Source organism: Triticum urartu, chromosome 7A, assembly GCF_056163025.1.
Source record: "Triticum urartu cultivar PI428250 chromosome 7A, HENAU_Tu73, whole genome shotgun sequence".
In the NCBI taxonomy this organism is placed as follows: Eukaryota; Viridiplantae; Streptophyta; class Magnoliopsida; order Poales; family Poaceae; genus Triticum; species Triticum urartu.
In genome coordinates, this window is record NC_141879.1 from 585,658,006 (window position 1) to 585,682,555 (window position 24,550).

General features: G+C 47.2%; 3 protein-coding genes and 2 pseudogenes across 3 annotated transcripts; 3 read left to right on the forward strand and 2 right to left on the reverse strand.

Annotated features, from left to right (window-relative positions):
* The first annotated feature begins 411 nt into the window (after positions 1-411).
* Positions 412-1,093, forward strand: LOC147960545 (uncharacterized; annotated as a pseudogene).
* Positions 1,094-5,027: 3,934 nt separating this feature from the next.
* On the forward strand, positions 5,028-5,850 carry LOC147960546 (uncharacterized). The gene has a single exon (XM_087532355.1). The coding sequence runs from the start codon at positions 5,028-5,030 to the stop codon at positions 5,655-5,657; it is 630 nt and encodes a 209-aa protein (XP_087388481.1). The 3' UTR covers positions 5,658-5,850.
* A 2,305-nt stretch (positions 5,851-8,155) lies between these two features.
* LOC147960547 (protein FAR1-RELATED SEQUENCE 5-like) lies at positions 8,156-9,658 on the forward strand (annotated as a pseudogene).
* A 1,366-nt stretch (positions 9,659-11,024) lies between these two features.
* Positions 11,025-14,045, reverse strand: LOC147960548 (uncharacterized). The gene is made up of 9 exons (XM_087531392.1): positions 13,446-14,045; positions 13,220-13,366; positions 12,922-13,137; positions 12,257-12,836; positions 11,967-12,172; positions 11,680-11,880; positions 11,473-11,604; positions 11,282-11,394; positions 11,025-11,211 (listed from the first exon to the last, which is right to left on the reverse strand). The coding sequence occupies exons 1-9, from the start codon at positions 13,971-13,973 to the stop codon at positions 11,025-11,027; spliced, it is 2,310 nt and encodes a 769-aa protein (XP_087387518.1). The 5' UTR covers positions 13,974-14,045.
* Positions 14,046-17,886: 3,841 nt separating this feature from the next.
* On the reverse strand, positions 17,887-19,115 carry LOC147960549 (uncharacterized). Its single transcript, XM_087533405.1, has one exon. It carries the CDS (start codon positions 19,078-19,080, stop codon positions 17,887-17,889), a length of 1,194 nt encoding a protein of 397 aa, XP_087389531.1. The 5' UTR covers positions 19,081-19,115.
* Between the last annotated feature and the right edge of the window lie 5,435 nt (positions 19,116-24,550).

Genomic DNA, 24,550 nt, shown 5'->3' on the forward strand with positions numbered 1-24,550 from the left:
ATTGCTTATATTTGTGAACAGTTATGGGGACATGGAGAAGGGCATGAGAACAAGTGTTTGCAAACCAAAGCACATTCAACTTGAGAAATGAGAAATCAGCTTGACAAGCAGGATCTCAAAATAAGCGCTGTTCAAGATTAAAAAAAAAAGAAGTTCCTAATGCACCATGCTGGTTAAGATGTTTAATTCTGAACTGAAGTCGGATTCAGACATTAGTGCGCGTTTTGGCTAAGCCTGGGCCGACTCGGATTCAAATTGCTTGCCGCCACTTCTCTGTCTCCCGCGTCCCTCTTTTCTTGCTCGCCCGATCAATCTGACCTCGCCCTCCGATCAGCCTCCCTCGACCCACCTTCCTCCCTCTCCCGACGCCGGATCGTTCATCGTTGCTCCCGCGATCCCACGTCCGCGACCATGGGCGGCACCACGGCGCTCCCGCCGTCTCTGCTCGCAGCCGCCGACCTCCACCGCTGCTCCTCCCGCGTGCGCATAAACCCTGCCTTGATGGCGAACCCCGCGGCTGCTGCCAAGAGGGCCGAAGCGGCCCATGCCCGTGTGCGACGGGCAGCCGCCGGCGAAGCGCGCACGCGGTGCCTGCTCCGGGGACGAGCTCCTCCATGACGCGGTCGCCGCCAAGATCAGCAGCAGCGGCCTTCCGTGTCCCAGCACCAGCAGCAGCGGCGAGGATCCGAGAAGCCCGACGTGCCGCCACCCCTCCGCGACCAAGAACCCCGTGGCCGGCTCGCCGGAGGCCGCGCCGCAACCGAATCCACCGGCCAGCATGCGCGAGCTGGTCCAGAAGGCCTGCCTCGCCATGGCTCGCGTTGCCGCCCAAGAAGAAGAGGCCGGCCGTCGGCGCGACATCGAGCGCAGCCGAGCGGAGGCCCAGCGGAAGGTGGAGCAAATGGTGGACACCGTGCAGTTCAACGACCCGTGGATCGATCCCTCCGACGTGACCAAGTCCCCTGAGGAGCTGCTCCGAGCAAGACAGGAGGCATGGCGTTATCAAGCTCAGCTCATTGCCATGGCTCATCAACGGGACATGCATGGATGCGTTGCTCAAGCGACGCAAATCCACGGATGTGTGCTCAAGTGATGGAAGCAGAGGCAGAAATCATCAGCAGTGAAGGCTTGTTGCTGAGAAAAGCAGAGGAAGCAGAGGATAACCTACAAGTTGTCAACTTAGTTGCTGAGAAAAGCATTTTTCCAGTAGCGCGAGTGGGATTCTTAATTTGGCCATTAATTAGTGTGCATTATGATCACAATTGATCAATTAATGCAAGGGTTTTGTTTCATGTAAAAACATTGGATCTGATCAGTATGATGTATGCAAGCATCCGCCACTAGATCTCTTTCTATGTTTCCATCTGTTGTATGTTCCCCTTTGAGGAATTCAAAATGATTATGATCATTAACAGGATCTGAGAGTTGCTCCAGTTTAGTCAGGAGGCCGCGTGCACTCGTCTCATTTCATCGTTATAGTTTTCTGTGAGTTCAACAATTTGTATTTCAGTTCTCGAGCTGGTTTTTCTGTATGATTTTGCTCCCAAGCTACCTGAAACCTTTTTTTTAACCAGTATTAATTGTTTGAGTAATTTTGTTTGTTAATCTGCTTGTTGAGATGGCCTGGCCTTTTTCCTGCAGCTAAAGTGTGATAAACTCATCTGGCATTGCTGAATTTTATCATTATTTGTTTTTCATGTTTTCGTATGGTAGGTCAGTTTTGAAGCCATGTTACACCTACTGCTCCCTGTAGAGGTAATTTTTAGCCATTGTCTTCCATCTTTTTTGCCCCCAGTTCCTAGTCAATCTGCACTTACTGATCCCCGGTTGAGCTAATTTCTTCAAGGTCAGTTATTTGCTTTTTTTTGTCTTTTTGGTACTAAGCTCCCCCCCCCCCCCCCCTGATGTGTTCATTTAACTATGTTTGCAAATTTTTATCACGGCTCATTTTTTTATATGTCCTTTTTTTGTACAGGAATCCAAGCAGCAATATGGGTATCTTTTATTTTTTAAGGTCTTTTTTTTGCATGGACCATAAGGTAAGAATCCCATTCTCTCTTACTTAATTTGTAGCCTAGTTCTCAGCTTTCTTTCAGTATTTTTCTGCATCATCCTTGTTCAGTGTTAGAGTTTGTAAAATCTCTCCTCCCATAGACTAACCAAACCAAAGCATCTCTCCTCCCATCACTGTATTTATTGGAGTTATTCTCAGGTCTTCAGTTTCTGCATTTTTTTTCTTCAGATTTTGCATGTGTCTTCATCAGTCTCTTGTACAACTGTGCCCTTTTTGTGAAGTAATAGAAAGGCACATTCAGTCAACTTTTTTTCAGTCAGGTTTTAAGTTATCTCAGATCGTATAGAAAAGAGATGTCACCTGATAGGATTTTTTTACCATTGGGTAGGCTAATGGTTTATTTCCTTTGAAAATACAAAGGATTGATTCACAAAACTTTGTACAAAAGATGCTTTGGTAACTATAGAAAAGAGATGTCGTCTGACATCGACATACGTGGGCCAATTAAGCAGGACAATAGACGTAACCATAATGAGTTCCGCTCCAATGTCGACTAGAGTTCGAATCATCCTGGACCCAGAGGTTTGACATGATGAACAACATTCAGTGCCATATAGTAGTATAATACAAAAATGTGAGTAAGGATTGTGGGCTTTTTACGGGTCATGTAGCGTACATATTCGAGATACTGAGAGCATTTTCGCAGAGTGAAAATAAAAGCATGTTTCTGTGGTAGCAGCTACCAGAATGATGTTCCATCAGCTGCATTGTGGTAATTCAGATATATGATGTTTCATGCTTTCTTGTTACTTGTTACTATTCCAGTTTCAGCGAAGTTTACTCGGGATTGCTCATATTTGGGAACAGTTATGGGGACATGGAGAAGGACATGAGAACAAGTGTTTGCAAACCAAAACTGATAGTTAGCCGGCACATTCAACTTGAGAAATGAGAAATCATCAAACTTCTTCAACTTGACAAGCAGCAACCACAGAGCTCAGAGTTAAGATCTGTGGACATGGAAAACACACCACAAACACATCAGGATCTCAAAATAAGGGCGTTTCATCAAGATGAAAAGAAAAAAAGTTCCTAATGCACCATGCTGGCCCTCCCGCGGGCGACACGTGCGGCGCCGCCACCCCTTGCCGCTAGCCCTCCTCCTCCTCCCCTTCCCTACCGCCGCCGGCCAGAGCCGCCAGGGCAAAGCCCCCTGCGGTGGCTGGCGGCGGGGGCCTTCTCCCCTCCTCACATTCGTGGGCTGCGGGAGCGGCCAGGCCGAGCGGAGGCGCCGGGGCGCGCGTATCCTGGCGGCGCGGCGGCGACGATCTTGACGGCGGCGGCCCCATGGCGCGGCTGCAGATGGGTCGATGCCGAGCTGTGTGGCGGCTTCATGTGGGTCTCCTCATGGCACGGCGGCCTTCGCCGGCGGCGAGGTGGCACGTGCGCGGCATCCGGCGAGGGGTGGGGACGCGGCCAAGGTGGCTTCTCGTGCGAGTACGTGGAGAAGAGGCTGCGGCGTGTGTCCTCGGGGAGGATGGCTATCCTCGCCCAGATCCGTCGGCGGCATGGCGGCGGAGGTCGCAGTGGCCGGTCGGCGGTGGCGGAACTTGGCCGGTGGCAGCGGCGAGGTTCCGTCTGGATCCCAAGGTGGCGGCTGGTGAAGCTAGGGCTTCCCGCGGCGGCATGGCGTGGTGTAGTCCCTGTCCAAGGCGGATCTGTGACGGCGATCTGCTTTGGATTGGTTCGGATCAGAGACGGTGACGAGCGCGCGGGATCCTTCTCGGCGGCTCTCGCGGCTTGGCGAGGCGGGGTGGGAGCCCTCCTCCTAGGCTCCAGTGGTGACACACTCAGGCAGTGGCCGGTGCGCCAGGGATCCCACGGTGGCACTGTTGCTGCGGTTGGTCGCCGGATCTAGGCGGCTGGATCTGGGGCTTTGAAGGTGGTCGAGACGGTGCACAGGTTGTTGGGCGGATTTCTTGGGACGGATCGGGGTGAAAACCTGGTCTTCGGTTGATGGCCGGAGCCGGTGATGACGATGCCCTTATCATCGTTTCCTTCATGAAGGCATCATCGAGGTGAATCTCCCAACTCCACTCAATACCTCCGGGGAAAACCCTAGATCAGCTGATAGGATGTTGGCGGCATTCATGTGTCGTAACCCCCTTTGGGGAGGCATTCTTGGAGGTGCACTCGGCTTCGCGGGACCAGCGGGCGGCGTCTTTGGTGGAGTGATGCTTCATCCTACACATTGATGGCGACGGATCTTGACGGCGTGGTGCAGTGCAGATTCGGAGTTCGATGCGGGAGGATGGACTCGCGCAGAAGGACAGCGATGTCTGGCGTCGTGGTAGCGTCGATGGTAGAGAGACCTGGCACGGTAGATGCAACAGTACAACTCTGAAGATGGACTCGTGGCAGGTGGCTGCGGCAGCCTCATACCCGGCAGACGTCCTGGTTGAGGAGTGCGCCAGACTGGTAGGTGCCCCATACCAGGCGGGCGTCCTGGTTGGGACCTCGGGTCTTAGATGTTTAGGTTTGGCTGCGATGTCTGTTTGGTATTAGACCCAGGCTATCAGCGTCCCTTCATCAATTGGATAGGTGTAGTGACATTTGTTGCTTAGACAGTGGCTTTAGTTTGACTGTTGTATAACTTTGTAAGGTCTTGTGAGAATAATTAATAAAATGACCGCATGCATCATATGTAAAGGTCGGAGATCATCCTTCTTTTCTAAAAAAAATGCTGGTTACGATGTTTGACTCTGAACTGAAGTCGGCAAAGCTAACAAAGCACAAGGAAAGGAGTTGCTACTAGTTGGAACGATCAGCCTCCGATCAGCCTCGGATCCATTAGTGCGCGTTTTGGCTATGCCTGGGCCGACTCAGATTCAAATTGCTTGCTCTGTCTCTCCCGCGTCCTTCTTTTCTTGCTCGCCCCGTTTCCCGATCAATCTCTGCCAACGCCGGATCGCGTTCGCTTGATCGTTGCTCTCGCGATCCCACGGCCGCGACCATGGGCGCCACCACGGTGCTCCCGCCGTCTCTGTTCCCGCGCCGTAGCGCCGCCGCCGACCTCGACCCCTGCTCTTCCCGCGTCCCCGTAAACCCTGCCTTGATGGCGAATCCCGCCGCTGCCAAGACGCCGAAGCGGCCCATGTCCGTGCGCGACGGGCAGCCGCTGGCGAAGCGCGCACGCGATACCTGCTCCGGGGGCGAGCTCCTCAATGCCGCTGTTGCCGCCAAGATCAACAGCAACAGCCTTCCGTGTCCCGGCACCAGCAGTAGCGGCGAGGATCCAAGAAGCCCAACGGCGACCAAGAACCCCGTGGCCAGCTCGCCGGAGACTGCGACGCAACCGAGCATGCGCAAACTGATCCAGAACGCCCGCCTCGCCATGGCTCGCGCTGCCGCCCAAGAAGAAGAGGCCGGCCGTCGGCGCGACATCGAGCGCTGCCGGGCGGAGGCCTGGCGGAAGGTGGAGCAGATGGTGGACACCGTGCAGTTGAACGACCCGTGGATCGATCCATCCGACGTGACCAGGTCCCCCGAGGAGCTACTACAAGCAAGGCAGGAAGCATGGCGTTATCAAGCTCAACTCATTGCCATGGCTCGTCAACGGGACATGCATGAAGGCTGGTGGTAGTCTTACATCAGAGGAAGCAAAGCAGAGGAAGCAGAGTAGGCAGAGGAAGCAGAGGAAGCCTGGTGGTACTCTTAATTAGCTGAGAAAAGCAGAGGAAGCAAACTGTGTAATCTATAGTTTGCAAGTGTGTAGGAGTATCTCAATGGCATGTTTTCCAGTAGTGCTAGTGAGATTCTTAATTTGGCCACTAGTTACTGTGCATTATGATCACAATGATCAATTAATGCAAGGGTATTGTTTCATGTAAAAGCATTGGATCTGAATCTGATCAGTATGATGTATGCAAGCATCTGCCACTAGATCTCTTTCTGTGTTGGGGCTTGCTTCGGTAGACCCCCCCTCCCCCCCCCCAACAAAACGTAGAAGGGCAGAATAGTCATACGAAAGAAGGGTATGCCCACATCGTATTATACGGTTGTAGCTGGCGTACGTAGACCGTGCGCATGGGAAAAAAAACTGCCTGCACGATCTACCCTCCCACCCCATCTACTCGCCCGCGACCCCGTCTACTCGGCCGCCCCATCCGATCGCCGCCGCCGCGGATCTCCGCCCTCCGACCTCGTCCGCCGCCGCCGTCCGAGCTCGTCCGAAGCCGCCGTCGCCGTCCCAACGGAGTGCGTCGCAGCATCTCATCGTCATCGTCCACCGCCCAGACGTGAAGGCACCCCGTCTACTCCACCGCCCACCTCGTGTACTCGCCCGCCCCATCCGATCGCCGACGCCGCGGATCGCCGCCGTGCGACCCCGTCAAACGCCATCGTCGCCGTCCCAACGGCGTGCGTCGCTGCATCTCACCGTCATCATCCACCCCCCGAACATGAAGGGCCCGACGTGACACGCCGCATCCGGACCAGTCTCCCCACCCCCCGTCACGGATCCTACCAAACATCCGGCCGGTGGCTCGTCGTGCACGTGGCCGGCTGGTAGATTCAAGGCGGGGACAGCTGCCGTCGTCGAACGCCGGCGATGCCTACACCGCGGGGCAAGGTTTGTCATCTAAACCTAGCGGGCATGATGGATAGAAGTTAGGGCTAGTTAAGTGGCGAATATAGGATAGAAGTTAGGGCTAGTTAAGTGGCGAATCTAGGATAGAAGTTAGGGCTAGTTAATTTAAAGAACGCTTATTTTTGTCATGACGACATCACACAATATGCACACACCGCTGGGCAACCTCAACTAGTTGTTTCACACAACACAAAAAAGTGTTGTTTGAACCATTGCATTAAGAAAAAATTCATGGTAGCTGCTGGGTTCATGGATTATACGTCTTTCTCTTTTTTTGCAAACCAACATGAGTTTTTGTCATTGTTGTAATGAACACTTCAAATGTTTTGCAGTTTTGTGAGTTAGCTAGGCGTGTTGACATGGACGAAGAATCCGCATTCGGGAGGGACGAGAATGATACTGATAAGGTGACTAAGACTGATAATGATAATTTGAACCAAGATGATGACAGCAGCGACAATGATTCCGTCTCGTCATATGATATCTTACCTCCGGATGATTTTCATAGTAATGAACATGGCGCAAATAGTGAAAATGTAAGTGGCATATATTTTGATTTTATTTTTGAATTTGCAAAGTATGGCATGGCTAACTATGTGTACAAATTTGCAGGAAGATGTGGATGTTGACAATGTGCAACATAGTTGGCAGGAATCATTTGCAGATAATTTGAGCCAGGTTAGTTGATAGATGTTGTACATCGATCAATACTATGATTTAAATGAGGGTTTAAATGATAGTTATTGACATATATATTTTCAAATGAATGTTGTAGGATGAGTCAGATGGTCCTAGCGTTGATCACGATGAGGGAGAGATCGATATTGAGGAGTCTCAAAGGCAGCAGAAGATGCTTGAGACACATTGGAAGGTCATGGGTATGACCTTTCGGTCATAAGGGGATGCATACATATTCTACAACAATCACGCCAGAGAGCACGGGTTTAGTATCAGGAAACAGAAGGTGAAACGAGGTGCTTCGGGAATGATACGGTACTGGCGGTTTCTTTGCTCCAGGGCAGGGAGAAGGCAGAACAAGTTCATAACCATGGAGGGCCGCAAGCGCAGGCTTAGACCGGAGACTCGTTGCGACTGCGGTGCACATATGGTGGTGAAGCTGGACAGAGAACGTGGCGTTTGGTTCGTCGCATCATTCGTGGATGATCACAACCACGCGATGGCTCGTCCCGACGAGGTTTGTTTTTTGTGGTCACACAGACGGATTGGAGATGGCCAGAGGGCCGAGATATTGGCGATGGAAGCAGCCGGGATAAGAAAGCATATTATAATGAACAACTTCATCAGCAGATACGGTTCGTACGATAAGTGCGGGCTTATCAGGAGGGACATTTACAATCTTTGCTGCAGAGAAAAAATGAAGCTCATTGCAAAGGGTGATGCAAAAACGGCAGTTGGCATTATGAGGAGCAGGAAGGAGAAGGACCCTGAGTTTTTTTGAGTATGTGCAAGACAAGGAAGGGAGACTGAAGAGTATGTTCTGGTGCGATGCACAGTCGTGGAGGGACTATCAGGACTACGGAGATGTGGTCGTGTTTGATAGCACGTATAAGACGAACAGATACGGTATGCCGTTCGTCCCCTTTGTCGGGGTTAACAACCACCGTTGCACCACAGTGTTTGGTTGTGTCATCATTGCTGACGAGACGGAAGGGACATACGTGTGGCTGCTGCAGACATTTATGAAGGCAAATTGCCAGGTGAAGCCAAAGTCAATCATCACAGACGGTGACGCTGCAATGATCCGGGCTATTCGGACTGTCCTTTCAGATGTTTTCCATCATCTTTGCTCCTGGCATATCGAAAAAAATATGCAAAGGCACCTGCATTACAAGTCACTGGATGAGTTCAGATCGCTCTTGTACTATGCCACCTCTCAAGCGAACTTTGAGCAGAGATGGAAAGCTTTCTATGATAAATGGAAGACGGATAGAACTGAAGAGTGGCTTGACAGGATGTACAGGAAGAGGAGACTGTGGGCAGCTTCATATCTTTCCGATGGTTTTTTCCTTGGTATGCGAAGTAACCAGAGGAGTGAAAGCCTCAACTCCTGCCTTCACCTTCACCTGGACTACGGTATGACTATTGTAGATTTGGTGGTGCATTATGAGAACTGTATAGTTTGCCTGCGTGAGAATGAGGCGTACGATGACTGCGAGGCATTCCAGAAGGAACCACCATCGGTTACTGAATATAAGGCCCTTGAGGAGCATGCCGCCAAAGTATTCACACCTGCTAATTTCTACATCCTGCAAGATGATTTGCATAAGATGGGTCAGTTGGAGATATTTGAGACGCTCGTGGGAATTGGCCGTCAGACATTCATGGTGACATGGAAGGATAACCACAAGTTCAGGTACAATGTTGTTTATGAACCAGGTAACTCAGAAGAAACTATTACATGCAGTTGTCTTAGGATGGTTCGGAAAGGGCTGCCATGCAAACACATTCTGTTTGTTCTCCATCATCTGAAATTAACTGAAATACCAAAGTGTTGTGTCCTGCATCGGTTGTCCAAACATGCGAGAGATGGGTTGCCTGTCCAGCGGAAGAGTGATATGTTTGGATGGGGTTGGTCAGGGCCATTGGAGAGAGAACGGTATAGTGCAATAACCATTAAAACCGCAGAAGCTGCTCATGTTGTAGCAAATGATCCCTTCTTGTACGACGAGTTGATGAAGTGTCTGGACAACATAATAGCGTAGAAAAAGATTTCAGAGGAGGAACTTATAGGAAGTAAAAGGTATGCTATGCTGAAGAAGGAGGCAAGTCAGGCGCAACAAGTTGAGCCTGGTATTGGTGATCCTCAGAAAGTTTCGACGAAGGGTGCACCTAAGAAGGGGCGATCAAAGGGGAGCCCCGACGTTACAAAGAATGGTAGGCCAAAAGATTTTACAGAGAAGAAAAGTGGTCCTTTGTGCAGTCTGTGTGGTCTCCCAGGTCATAACAAGGCTACATGCAGTAAGAACGAGAAGTGAGTTGCAACCTTTTTATTTTTGTTATGTTGCTATTTTGATTTTACCAACTATATTTGCTCACCCATTTCTTTATGTTTTGTTCAGGAACTGGGCGTAGAGACGCAGCTTGGTTTGTAGGAAGAATAAAAGTGATCGCACGAGTCATGTCTGAATAACCTATGCTATTTTTATTCGCACATGTGTGCCAGAAAACTTGATATGTACTGCAATTTTTACTCGCAGTTTCGAAACTCTGTTTAATTTTTATGATGATTACTAGACCTGATTTGTATTCATTGTACATTGATAAAATGCGGCCGGACGCTGCTATTTTGTACTGTGATTCCCTTTGTATTGTTTTGAAATGCGACCGGCCGCTGCTTCTGTCCAAAGTAGCAAGTTCGGAAAAAAATTTGCCCAAATACCTCTGCCGGGCCCATAGTAGCAGGCAGAACCTACCCAAATCTAGCCCAAAGGCGACTCGGGCGGCCGATGCAGCCCACTAATGGGCCCAGACACGGGGTCCAACGGGGCTGCGGTTACTAAGTAGAGAGTAGCTCGGCGGAGGGGGCGGAGGTAGGTATTTAAGCCGGTCCTCGCCCGCCCCCGCTTCCGAGGTGGGACTAAACCCTGAGTTCAGCGACGCGCGGGGGAGGGGAGTGGGCGTGGGCCGGGGGAGGGGGCGACTGGCCGCGTGCCTTCATTGGGCCGAACTGGGCCGGCCTGAGACAACGCACATTAGGCCTCCTGAGCCTTACGGCAACCAAGTGCAGCGTCGGGCGCCATGGGGGCGCCATATTTAGTACCACCTCGGAAGCCGGGGGGCGCGAGGAGCGACCTAAATAGCTGCCTCCGCCCCCTCCACCGAGCTCCTCTCTTATTACCGCCTGCAGCCCCGTTGGACCCCGTTGCCGGGCCCATTAGTGGGCTCTATCAGCCGCTCGAGTCGCCCCCTTCGGGCTTGATTTGGGTATGATATGTTCGCTACTATGGACCCGGCTGAGGTGGTTGGGCATTTTTTTCTAAGCTTTTTTTTGACAAAAAGCAGCCGGCGTCCACATTACATCACACTACAATATACAAAACAATATAAACTAGCAACACCAGGCCGACCACGGCGGCGTAATCATCACACTATATAACAAGTTGAAAAATCATCACCCACAATGATGCAAATAAGAGTGTCACTGACAACGATGCAAATAAGAGTGACATTGAAAAATAGATATTGTAGCAAATACCGACCACGACACATTTATTTAGTTGCGGAACATGCTAAACCATGCCGCATTACAATATAGAGATGTCTTATTATGAAAATTGTATCAAGTACCGACAACGGCACGTTTATTTAGTGGAGATAATAGCCAACACCCCATCCTCCGATTCATTTCTTCTCCATGATCTTGAGGATCTTCTCTTTCACTACTTCCTTCGTGTTGCACTCTGAAAAAAGTATTTCAGCTAGAATGCGTCCCCTTGAAGCATTAACCTCATGTTGATCAAACTCAAATGTCCAATCATCTCCGTCCCAGTTTTGAACGCATTTCACTACGAAAATACCACAAGAGACTCTGCAAGAAACCACAAGTCAATTATTGATGGATCAGACAAGTACATACTAATTCAACATTTGCAATATACCCGTCTGTTTGTGACGGCATATCGTATTCCCTTATTGGCCAGGAAGATACGTCAGGATGTTCCGTTCCAATAAGAGCATTCACCTCATTTGTATCATTAGCTATTTCTGCCCTCTGAAATAAAAATGACAAATCCATATGAAGTACGTTTCGAATAACTATATATTGTTTTATGTAACGTTGTAAGCTTACCAGCTTAGCAATCTTTGCAAGAACTCTTTTGCTGCATTTACCAGTAGAGTTTAAAACTTGAAACTCTTTTTTCTTGTTGTGCATAAGAACTGTTATCCAATAATTTTCTTCCACATGAAACGGAAAGTATGCCTACAACAAAGTTTATTCATGTTGGTGTACACACAGATAGTTATTATTATGAATGATCATACTAAACTGAAGTACCTTATCTTTGATGAAATACTCTTCAGTAACTCTAGACACCATTTTAGTTTGGTTTGTGAAATGATCCATAAAATGCCTCTTAGAGTTGTTAACCTTTCCATCAGCACGAAGAATAAGCCAGTGGGACACCCAAGATGATAATATGTGACGGTCAGCACGAGGATTATGGGTCTGCATATGGTTGCAATAACTATTGATGACCTACAAAATAACATAACAGCAATACTCCTATTAGATAATTTATGTAAATGACATGTAGAACTTAATAACTTGGTGCTAATACTTACACCGCCGTGCAACCACTTTTTTGAAATGATGGCTTGAAGCATATCAGGTGTACATGTTTCCCCACCAATTCCCATCATGTGCACAACAGTTTTTCTGCAAAGCTTCTCCGACTCTGCCAGTGTCCGGATATAAAACTTCGCGGCCTCTATGTGATCCTCATTAATGTAATCAGTACTAATCATAGAAGCTCTCATACCAAATAGACCTAAAATAGTAAGAAACAATGAGTTAATAAAGTGTGCATGCAAGGACAGAAGTATGTTGCAAGAATAAATTACGTAGCACTTACTTTTCTTTGCACGTTTACGTCCACCGTTCTGCTGGTAAGGTGAAAGACAGTATTTTGACTGTTTCCTTTTGCGTTTCCCATCATTCTCCTTCCCATCATTTTCCTTCCCATCATTCTCCTCAGTGCCATTTTCTTTCGCATTTTTAATACGGGTGTTCAGACTATCCATACTAATCTCCTCAGATTTATCGGCGCTAGACCCGTCTGACACTTCATTAATATTCTTGGGGGTTGAATTAATAGTTGGAAAGTCCTTCGTGTCTACCGTCACAAGAGATGGGTTGGGTGAATTACCATTGTCCTCAATAATGAAGGGGTCGGCTTCATCTCCTGTTCCAGGTGTGTTGTGATGCACACCTTTCTCACGCGCCAATTTGTTCCCGTTCCCAGTGGTGAAGGATGCGTCCACCCTGTTGTCCATATCTTCTTTTCCAGGAGTTGATTCTACATCTGGCCAATATTTTGATGGACCATACTTCCCCACCCAGTCTTCACTATGCTCCACAAACTCAATGTCATCATCAGACCCCTTGTTTGGCTTGAAGACAAGACCTTTCTTCTCCAGCTTCTCCACTACTATCTGCAATGACACATCGAAAGCATTAACTACATGCATAAATTATGAATAATCCCATGTAAACTGAAGTACACATCACTCATATTACCTCAGCACATTTTCCAGGGAGAAGTTTAATTTCTTTTTGCATATCTTTGATGCATTTCATCACTTGATGTAATGTAGTATCCCTGCTCGATGACGCCTCATCTCTATTATCTTTCTTTTTTTGGGCACGATCTTCTTGCTCTAATTCTTCCTCCGCCTTTCTTCCTTGTTGAGCAATTAATGTCTGCCTGTACTTCTCACTGATCACGTCATCAATCTGTGACAGGTTAAATCAATTTAAATTTCTCAACATGTAAATAGTAACAGTAGTGCATGCAGTACGAACCAATTAAACTTACTGTCCCATTACCACGGCCGTATGACGTGTCGTACGTGTCACGCTTCTTAGCCTCATCTTCTGACCAATTAAGCATCAGCGGATATTCATGAGCCAGTGGATCAAATGCGTCATCATCCAGTGGCTGCACGTTCTCCCAAAACAAGTACTGCATGAACATGAAGTATATTAGCAAAAAAAATTCACAAACTATAGTTTGAAAGAAACAAATATACCATAAGATTTACCTGTAGGAGGGTAAGGTTTCCGACCGGCCAAGTAAATTTTGTATGATCTGATAAGGTCTTTGTGATTCCTTCAACGCAAACGCGTAAAGTAAACACGTTCCAATTATATGCTTTGATGGCCTCCACATCGTGCACTAACTTGTAATAAGCATTAGGAACTTCTTTCGTGGACTGCGGTGCAAGAACCGTGCCTAGAAGAACCAGAACAATTCTACGGAGAAAATCATCATCGTACATGCCACTGCCAACGATGTTCTCAATCAACTCGTCTATCATCATTTCCCCCGTATTGGAATCTAGAAAGCGACTAGGCACCTTCACCTTCGCCTTTAACCCCCCTTTTTCTAGCGCTTTCATGGCATCTTTGCCCTTATTCTGTAGCCCGAAAATGTCAAACACATCTTCGGTGCGCAATGATATCGCACCGTTTTTTGATGGCATGATGAACCTTTTTCTGTCCAACGCATATGGTTTAATAATGAACTTGAGCAAACATTTTCGCATGAGCACACTAGGAATCATCAGCATTTTTTCAAAACTAGTGCTTGCAAAACGCTTTTTTTGCCTAGAGTTTAGTTTGCTGACCAAGAGACACCACTTCTCAACCGAACAAAAAATCTCTCCGTACTCCACCGTCGCTAGGAATAGGAGCAAAAATAATGTTAGCTACTTTATATGGGTACATGATAAACATGATGAATGCATAGTACCTCGTGCCATGGGATTAGGGCCGGCCCTGGGGGACGACGGCGCGGTGGCGTTGGTGGCAGATGGCGTCGGTCGCAACCTGTAAATAAAATTGCAAGAGGTCGTAAATAATACTTTGAGGTGTTTCGACTAGAACAGGAAGGTGTTTTAAGATGCCATAGTATCTTTTATACCGTGGTTTTTCTGCTGTATATACGTACAAAAACTGAATTAGGATCAGTTGTCATGCTTCCATAATTATTACCAAAACTATAGCAAAACTACAATAAAGCCAAACACTTTGGTGGTTTATAAACCATGATTTTTCTCAGTTTTACCAAAACTACCTAGGCCTTTGGCTTGTGTTCTTATACTACAATTTTGATCGATTGTAAGGCGATGACAAATGAAACTAACTCAACTACACTGAAGGAGCTACATGACCGGGCTAATTAGCGTCTGCTAACAGCTGCCGGATGCATGCCTATACGCTCCATGTGCTTGACAAAATAGTTTTTGAGTGTACTGTATGCTCTCTGGTTGATCGGCTAGCTAGCTTTGCCTAGTGCGTATGTTCGCAATCCAGCCAGGACAAAACTCCTTATGCGTCTATGTTCACTTACTTGGGGGCGTCGGCGTTACATGGCGACGGGGCCGTCGCGGGCGTCGGGGGCGTCGGCAGCGTCGACGTGAGGTGGCGTAGGGGGCGTTGCGGGCGTAGATGGCGTTGAGGGAGGTGTTCGCAGATGCCGTCGGGGCCGTCGCGGGCGTCGGCGGCGTCGGCGTGAGGTGGCGTCGGGGGCGTCGCGGGCGTAGATGGCGTCAGGGGAGGCGTACGCAGATGGCTAGGGTTTGGCGGCGTGGACTGCCGATCGTGGAGGCGTGAAGGCGGCGTCCACTTGGGCTTTGACCCCCGATGGATATGCATGTATACGCGGGGCCTATCCACTAATTTTTTTTCTACGAACACATTTATTAGTTTTTTTTCTCAATCATTAGTTATATTGATTGATAAGTATATTTTTTACTCCGCCAAATGGCACGAGACTTTTTCCACACGTTGGCATCACCATCGACAGCACCCATGCCGATTTGCATATTTTTCCGACGCTCGATGCATTTCCTAGAATTTTCCCGGTGAAAATGCCCTAAAACACTGCCCGGACGTGACGCAACGTTCGTTTTGTGTCCGTTTTTGTTCCAACCTTGCGTGGGGCCCCTACGTAGGCCGTGCCCACATGTACGCACAATTTGGTGCAATTGCATGCGTGCGATCACGTGGACCTTGTGCAACGAGCCCAGTTTCGGTCTACCGGAGGGGCGGTTCCCAACTACGATTTTTATTTTACTCCGCCGAATGGCACGATACTTTTTCCACATGTTGGCATCACCGTCGACAGCACCCACGCCGATTTGCATATTTTTCCGACGCTCGATGTATTTCCTAAGATTTTTCCAAGGAAAATGCCCTAAAACACTGCCCGGATGTGACGCGACGTTCGTTTGGTGTCCGTTTTCGTTCAAACCTTGCGTGGGCCCCTCCGTATGCCGTGCCCACATGTACGCATACTTTGGTGCAATTTCATGCATGCGATCACGTGGACCTTGTGCAACGAGCCCGGTTTCGGTCTACCGGAGAGGCGGTTCCCAACTACGATTTTCATTTTACTCCGCCGAATGGCACGACACTTTTTCCACACGTTGCCATCACCATCCACAGCACCCACGCCAATTCTCGTATTTTTCCGGCACTCGGCGCATTTTCTAGGGTTTTTCAGGTCGAAAATCGCAAAAACACTGCCCGGACGTGACGCAACGTCCGTTTTGTGTCCGTTTTCGTTCCAACCTTGCGTGGGGGCCTACGTTGGCCGTGCCCACATGTACGCACACTTTGGTGCAATTGCATGCATATGATCACGTAGCCCCAGTGCCACCAGCTACTTCTCGATCTGCCGGGGAGGGGGTTCCCAACTACGGGTTTTTTTCTACTCCGTCAAACGTCACGACACATTTTTCACACGTTGCCATCACCATCCACAGCACCCACGCCAATTCTCGTATTTTTCCGGCGCTCGGCGCATTTTCTACGGTTTTCCAGGTCGAAAATCGCAAAAACACTGCCCGGACGTGACGCAACGTTCGTTTTGTGTCCGTTTTCGTTCCAACCTTGCGTGGGGGCCTACGTTGGCCATTCCCACATGTACGCACACTTTGGTGCAATTGCATGCATGCGATCACGTAGCCCCAGTGCAACCAGCTACTTCTCGGTCTGCCGGGGAGGGGTTCCCAACTACGGTTTTTTTTACTCCGTCAAACGTCACGACACTTTTTCCACACGTTGCCATCACCATCCACAGCACCCACGCCAATTCTCGTATTTTTCCGGCGCTCGGCGCATTTTCTATGGTTTTTCCAGGTCGAAAATCGCAAAATCACTGCCCGGACGTGACGCAACGTTCGTTTTGTGTCCGTTTTCGTTCCAACCTTGCGTGGGGGCCTACGTTGGCCGTGCCCACATGTACGCACACTTTGGTGCAATTGCATGCATGCGATCACGTAGCCCCAGTGCCACCAGCTACTTTTCGATCTGCCGGGGAGGGGGTTCCCAACTACGGGTTTTTTTCTACTTCGTCAAATGTCATGACACTTTTTCCACACGTTTCTATCACCATCCACAGCACCCATGCCAATTCTCGTATTTTTCCGGCGCTCGGCGCATTTTCTACAGTTTTTCAGGTCGAAAATCGCAAAAACACTGCCCGGACGTGACGCAACGTCCGTTTTGTGTCCGTTTCGTTCCAATCTTGCGTGGGGGCCTACGTTGGCCGTGCCCACATGTACGCACACTTTGGTGCAATTGCATGCATGCGATCACGTAGCCCCAGTGCAACCAGCTACTTCTCGGTCTGCAGGGGAGGGGGTTCCCAACTACGGTTTTTTTTACTCCGTCAAACGTCACAACACTTTTTCCACACGTTGCCATCACCATCCACAACACCCACGCCAATTCTTGTATTTTTCCAGCGCTCGGCGCATTTTCTAGGGTTTTCCAGGTCGAAAATCGCAAAATCACTGCCCGGACGTGACGCAACGTCCGTTTTGTGTCCGTTTTCGTTCTAACCTTGCGTGGGGGCCTACGTTGGCCGTGCCCACATGTACGCACACTTTGGTGCAATTGCATGCATGCGATCACGTAGCCCCAATGCAACCAGCTACTTCTCGGTCTGCCGGGGAGTGGGTTCCCAACTACGGTTTTTTTTCTACTTCGTCAAACGTCATGACACTTTTTCCACATGTTGCCATCACCATCCACAGCACCCACGTCAATTCTCGCAATTTTTTAACCCTTGACGCATTTTCTAGGGTTTCCTAGGCTAAAGTACCCTACACCGATGTCCGGACACACACTGAGCGACATGTGTTTCCTGTCTGATTCCGTTCATATCGTGCATGTAGGACTACATTCGAGATGCACACACACTCGCAAAATTTTGTTCTGTTACATGCATGCAATCACGTACTTTAGCATCCTTACTATTTTATTATGTTTTAGCATATTTTCGTGTACAAATTCATCATCAAATCAAAACTCTCGAATGAAATGGACAAAAGAAATTTCACTTAAATTTCATTCAACATAGATAAAATATTTTACACAGTCGAGCGAACTCGATGATTACAAGTTCATACATAAAGTCTACTACTTAAGCTTACAACGACATAACCAAATTAAATAAAAAACACAGTAAAAAAACTACTCATTGTCGCTATCAACGAGGTCAATCACGGCCGGGCTGTCGCCGCCGTCATCGTTGCTGCTGGACCGGTTGGCGAGGTCATCCCAGTCCACCGGATCGTCGTCGGAATCCTCCTCCCTCGCCGGCGCCTGCTGCCACTCCGCCGGCGCCTGCTCCCACTCCTGCTGCCACTCCGGCGGCACCTGCTGCCACTCCGGCGCCGCAATCGCCGCCTGCTGCGCCGCCTCGGCCACCTGGATTGCGGCCGCAATCTCGGCGGCCTCCATGGCCTCCGCCGCCGCCGCTGTAGAGACACACTCGAGCAGGCAGTAGCTGCTGTCCCCCATGAACAGGAGCGTGGCGCCAAGGTGCCTCTCGCGGTCCGCGCGGAACAGCCGGTCCTTCCCCAGCTTCCACGCCGGCATGGTCTGGAGGGCACCGGCGGCGACGGCGGGCACGGCGTCGCAGGAGCAGACATGGCCGAAGCCGCCCTCATGGATGCAGAGCCCCACCCAGGCATCCAGGTCCTGATCAAAGTAGGCCTCGCCGCTGAATGGCATGGCCCAGTTGCCCTGGCACGTCCACTCGAGGCTCCTGGTGTCCAGTGAGAAGGTTCTCCGCCTGGCGGAGACGAAGAGCGTCCGCCCGTCCGGGTGCACGGCCATCGATTTCACGTCCGGTGACTGGAACGACGGGAGGTGCGCCGGCAAGAAGGTCCAGCCCCATGTCTTGCACTCGTCACCGTTGGGCGGCGGCTGGGCGTCGAGGACGCCCAGGGAGGACTCGACTATCATGTACAGCTTGCCGGCGACGGACGCCAGCAAGGGGGGGCCGCAGATCTTGCGGCCGTTGGGGTAGGCGCAGAGGGTGATCCCCGACGTCTCGATGTCGTAGACGGGGAAGTCGGCGGCGCCGTAGGCCGGCATGGCGAGTATCTTGGCGCCGTGCGCGCCGAAGAACGCCAGACGGCCGTGGCGGCCCTCGAACCGCGCCACGGCCGGCTCCGGCAGCTGCTCCGGCTCCGGAGCCGCCTCCGCCTGCGGGCTGAAGGTGTCGACGTCGATCTTGCGGACGCTGTATCCTCTCTCCCAGTCATCCACCACCAGATACACATGGCGGCGCCGCGGCTGCTGCCGGCGGTCGCGGTGGTTCCCTCGCTTGGCGGCGTTGCTGTGCCCACACGGCTGAGGCGACAGCGGGCGCTTCGGCATGTCGTCCTTGCTCCTGCCGGCGAGTTTGATTCAACCCCCCGGTTATAAGAAGCGCATCACGAACCCGGCCGGATTTGGTAAACTCAGGCGAGCCTTTCATCGAAATTTTCCCCCTACAATAGCCGGCACCGTCTTGCGTTCCGGGTAATGTTCCGGGTAACGCGGGCGGGATGAATTATTTTTTAATATATATGTGAACCATTTTTTGATACGAATTATTTTCAAAAAACAAATTTGATACGCATTCAATAATTTTCAAAAACGTGATGTACATTTTATTCAAATACTTTAAAAAATTGAATACATGTTAAACATTTTTCAAATACATGTTGATTTTTTAATAGTATGATTTTGTTTATACTACAGGTTATTTTTTACATTGTATAAACCTTTTTATAAATGTCACAAACATTTTTCTGAAATGCGTGAATATTTATTTAAAATTAAACATATTTTTGAATGCTACATACATTATTTTGTACTCCAGGAACATTTTTCTACACTTTATAAACAGTTTTTTGAAATGTCACGACACATTTGGTTGAAACACATGAACATTTTTTTTATAATGTCAGGTATTTTTTTAATCTCTAGATAATAGATTGTGCGTTGCAACGGGTATAAATATTCTAGAATGTTAACATGTGATTTACCAGTCCATATTAATGTGATTGTGTAAATAAGTACTCCTTTGTAAACTAATATAAGAGCGTTTAGATCACTAAAATAGTAATCTAAACACTCTTATATTAGTTTACGGAGGTAGTATTTATCAAATCATGCCTATGATTTACCTGCATGTATTTTAGGATTTTATTTTGTAATTACTTATTGGCTCACCAAAGAAACATAAGTTTTATTTGGCAAATCAACCATGGGACAGTTAAGGCAGGTTTCAAAGAAATGATACTTAGAAAAATGATGGAAGATTGGACGAAGCACTTCGCTTGGCAGGAAAAGAAACACTATTATTTTTTAAGTAGCAGGGATATGATTTTTTAATTACGTGAACATTTTATATTTTGTAAATTTAAAATTTTCACTTTTTTTTCCAAAACACGTGAGCATGTTTAAATGGTACGTACATTCTCTTAAATCTATCAACATTTTATTTGAATTACGCGGGTTGTATAAATTTTTTTGAACACATGATGAGCATTTTCTAAATTTAAGGGTAAATACTTTTTGTAATATAAGTAAATGAATAAAGGGAAAAATAAACATGAGCTGGGGAGCAGCGCTCCTCCCGCGCAGGGTCGGCCAATTTAGAGGGCTTCTTAGGCGAGCCCTCCTTCGGGGTCACTATAAGCGACATATAGCCAAGCGCTGCCTTCGCGCCACCTATAACACAGTTTTTTCTAGAAAAATGTTTGATAGCTTACACTAAAAAGCAATAAGGATTCTAATAGTAGAAAGCAAACATATGCTCCTAGGAACCATGGTGCGCGAACGGTCGTATGCGCCGGAAGGCTCTCGTGAGTGAACGACGCCGCTCGTGCTGGGATGCTCCTGTGAGTGAACGACGTTGTGCGGATGACGAAGACTCGCCCTCACTGGAGTCCTCACCGTCGAATCATTCACCCACCCCCGCCCCCTCCCACACACTGCTATTGGAATTGCCATGCAATCGCGATGTTTGTTAGCGGAGAGAATTGTCATGCTACAACAAAGAAATTTGCAAAAATATATGTTCAACAACCTTCATGCTGCAACATTGAGAATCGGCATAATATATATGCATAACATGGCAATGATGCAGCGAGATAATTGACATGGTACATATAGGATAAAAGTTATCATGTTAGGAATTGCCCTGTAACATCTTAGGGAATTGCCATGAAAGAACAGAGGATTGCCACGATAAAACGCAGAAAGTTGCCACCATATTTCAGGAACCCTATATATCTAAGAGAGTCATCCTCACTAACTTATTTATTTCAATATGCAAGTATGCCATCTCATCATACAATTAAGAATGACATATGCCCCACCTCAACATGCAATCATGTACGGAAAAAAAACTCACCACAACATTCAACAATGCATGGGATAATGTTTTTCATTCAACTATTCTACTTATATTCAATAAATATTCTACAATTATTAAAAAAATACAATAAGTCATATGTATCTTTAATTTTCTTCTCATGTTATCAAGCCAAATTTCACCAACCAATTCCCGCAGCAACGCACGGGGTATCCTCTAATTGGCATGATGTTACAGGGCAAATGCCATTTTTTGAGAAGGGGTTGGCATTGTAAAAGCCAAAAAAACACATAATTTGTCATGATATAGCAGATATAATTGCCATGTCATGCAAGAGCGGGTCAAATTGAACGTTCTCTCATTACCATTTCCAAACAATAAATTGTTGTCTTATCTGACCAATCAATCTCATTATAAGCAGGGTGTATTATATTAATCCATGCTTGGTAAGGGAATAATTTCAATCCCCCTCTACATATACGCTGTGTTGTCATTTTTTCGGGGAAAAAGTGGAATAGCTCGGGTAATACCCTAATTAAAAATTGCCATCATTGCATGAGCATCATATTGCATTTTATTAAAGAGCAATTTGAATATTTTAATAAACCTTAAGCCCTATTATATTTTCCATTTTATGAAATGGTGAATAAGTAAACCCTTCTCCCTTTCTGTGTTAGCTCAAGAATCGCCTCGAGAACTTGCATTTGGCCTTCTTTGTGATATTTGCGAGCTACCCAGATCATTTCGCAATCTTAGCCTAAGCCTAAATACCACACATGGTTCAAACTCATTTATTCAATTAAATGGATTTATTTTCTAAATAAGAATTAAATGAATTCCAAATGGATTGATTATTTTCATGCGGCCTTGATAGTCTAGAGAGGCCTCATATAGTTTCATCCAATTTGAAGTTTGTTTGATGCCCCAATTAATTAATTTCCAGTCGGTGTAGACATTTAACTAATGAAACATTTTAATCATTAAATTTGCCTCATGGGCCAGTGCTACCTCTTTTAGCACTGCGTTGGTTTTCCCCGAAGAGGAAGGGATGATGCAGCAAAGTAGCATAAGTATTTCCCTCAGTTTTTGAGAACCAAGGTATCAATCCAGTAGGAGGCTACACGCAAGTCCCTCGTATCTGCACAAAACAAATAAATCCTTGCAACCAACGCAAATAGGGGTTGTCAATCCCTATAGGGCCACTTACGAGAGTGAGATCTGATAGATGTGATAAGATAATTTTTTGGTATTTTTATGATAAAGATGCAAAGTAAAATAAAGGCAAAATAAATAGCAAAGTAAATAACTAGTAGGAGATTGATATGATAAAAGATAGACCCGGGTGCCATATGTTTCACTAGTGGCTTCTCTCGAGAGCATAAGTATTCTACGGTGGGTGGACAAATTACTGTTGAGCAATTGGCAGACTTGAGCATAGTTATGAGAATATCTAGGTATGATCATGTATATAGGCATCACGTCCGAGACAAGTAGACCGACTCCTGCCTGCATCTACTACTATTACTCCACTCATCGACCGCTATCCAGCATGCATCTAGAGTATTAAGTTAAAAATAGAGTAACGCCTTAAGCAAGATGACATGATGTAGAGGGATAGTTTCATGCAATATGATAAAAAAACCATCTTTTTATCCTCGATGGCAACAATACAATACGTGCCTTGCTGCCCCTTCTGTCACTGGGAAAGGACACCGCAAGATCGAACCCAAAGCTAAGCACTTCTCCCATGGCAAGAACAACCAATCTAGTAGGCCAAACCAAACTGATAATTCAAAGAGACTTGCAAAGATAACCAATCATACATAAAAGAATTCAGAGAAGATTCAAATATTATTCATAGATAGACTTGATCATAAACCCACAATTCATCGGTCTCAACAAACACATCGCAAAAAGAAGATTACATCGAATAGATCTCCACAAGAGGGGGGAGAACATTGTATTGAGATCCGAAAAGAGAGAAGAAGCCATCTAGCTACTAACTATGGACCCGTAGGTCTGAAGTAAACTACTCACACTTCATCGGAGAGGCTATGGTGTTGATGTAGAAGCCCTCCATGATCGATGCCCCCTCCGGCGGAGCTCCGGAATAGGCCCCAAGATGGGATCTCGTGGATACAGAAAGTTACGGCGGTGGAATTAGGGTTTTGGCTCCTGTTCTGATCGTTTGGGGGTACGTGGATATATATAGGAGGAAGAAGTACGTCGGTGGAGCAACAGGGGCCCCACGAGGGTGGAGGGCACGCCTGGGGGGCTAGGCACGTCCCCTACCTCGTGGGCTCCTGTTAGCTGGCTTGACGTAGGGTCCAAGTCTCCTGAGTTTGTATTCGGTGAGAAAATCACGTTCCCGAAGGTTTCATTCCGTTTGATATTCCTTTTATTCGAAACCCTAAAACAGGCAAAAAACAACAATTCTGGGCTGGGCCTCCAGTTAATAGGTTAGTCCAAAAATAATATAAAAGTGGATAATAAAGCCCAATAATGTCCAAAACAGTAGATAATATAGCATGGACCAATCAAAAATTATAGATACGTTGGAGACGTATCAAGCATCCCTAAGCTTAATTCCTGCTTGTCCTCGAGTAGGTAAATGATAAAAACAGAATTTTTGATGCGCAGTGCTACTTGGCATAATTTTAATGTAATTCTTCTTAATTGTGGTATGAATATTCAGATCCGAAAGATTCAAGACAAAAGTTCATATTGACATAAAAATGATAATACTTCAAGCATACTAACTAAGCAATTATGTCTTCTCAAAATAACATGGCCAAAGAAAGTTCATCCCTACAAAATCATACGGTTTAGTCATGTTTCATTTTCGTCACACAAGAATTCTATCATCATGCACAACCCCGATGACAAGCCAAGCAATTGTTTCATACTTTAGTAATCTCAAACCTATAAACTTTCACGCAATATATGAGCTCGAGCCATGGACATAACACTATAGGTGGAATAGAATATAATGAGGGGGGTCATGTGGAGAAGACAAAAAAGGAGAAAGTTTGACATCAATGAGGCTAATCAATGGGCTATGGAGATGACCACCAATTGATGTCAATGCAAGGAGTGGGGATTTCCATGCAACAGATGCACTAGAGCTATAAATGTATGAAAGCTCAACAAAAGAAACTAGTGGGTGTGCATCCAACTTGTTTGCTCACAAAGACCTAGGGCACTTGAGGAGGCCCATTGTTGGAATATACAAGCCAAGTTCTATAATGAAAAATTCCCACTAGTATATGAAAGTGATACCATGAGAGACTCTCTACTATGAAGATCATGGTGCTACTTTGAAGCACAAGTGTGGCAAAGGATAGTAACATTGTCCCTTCTCTCTTTCTCTCTTTTTTTTTTTCTTTTTTGGGCCTTTTTTTATTATGGCCTTTCTCTTTTTTGGGCCTTTTCTTTTTTATATATATTCCTCACTTGGGACAATGCTCTAGAAAATGATGATCA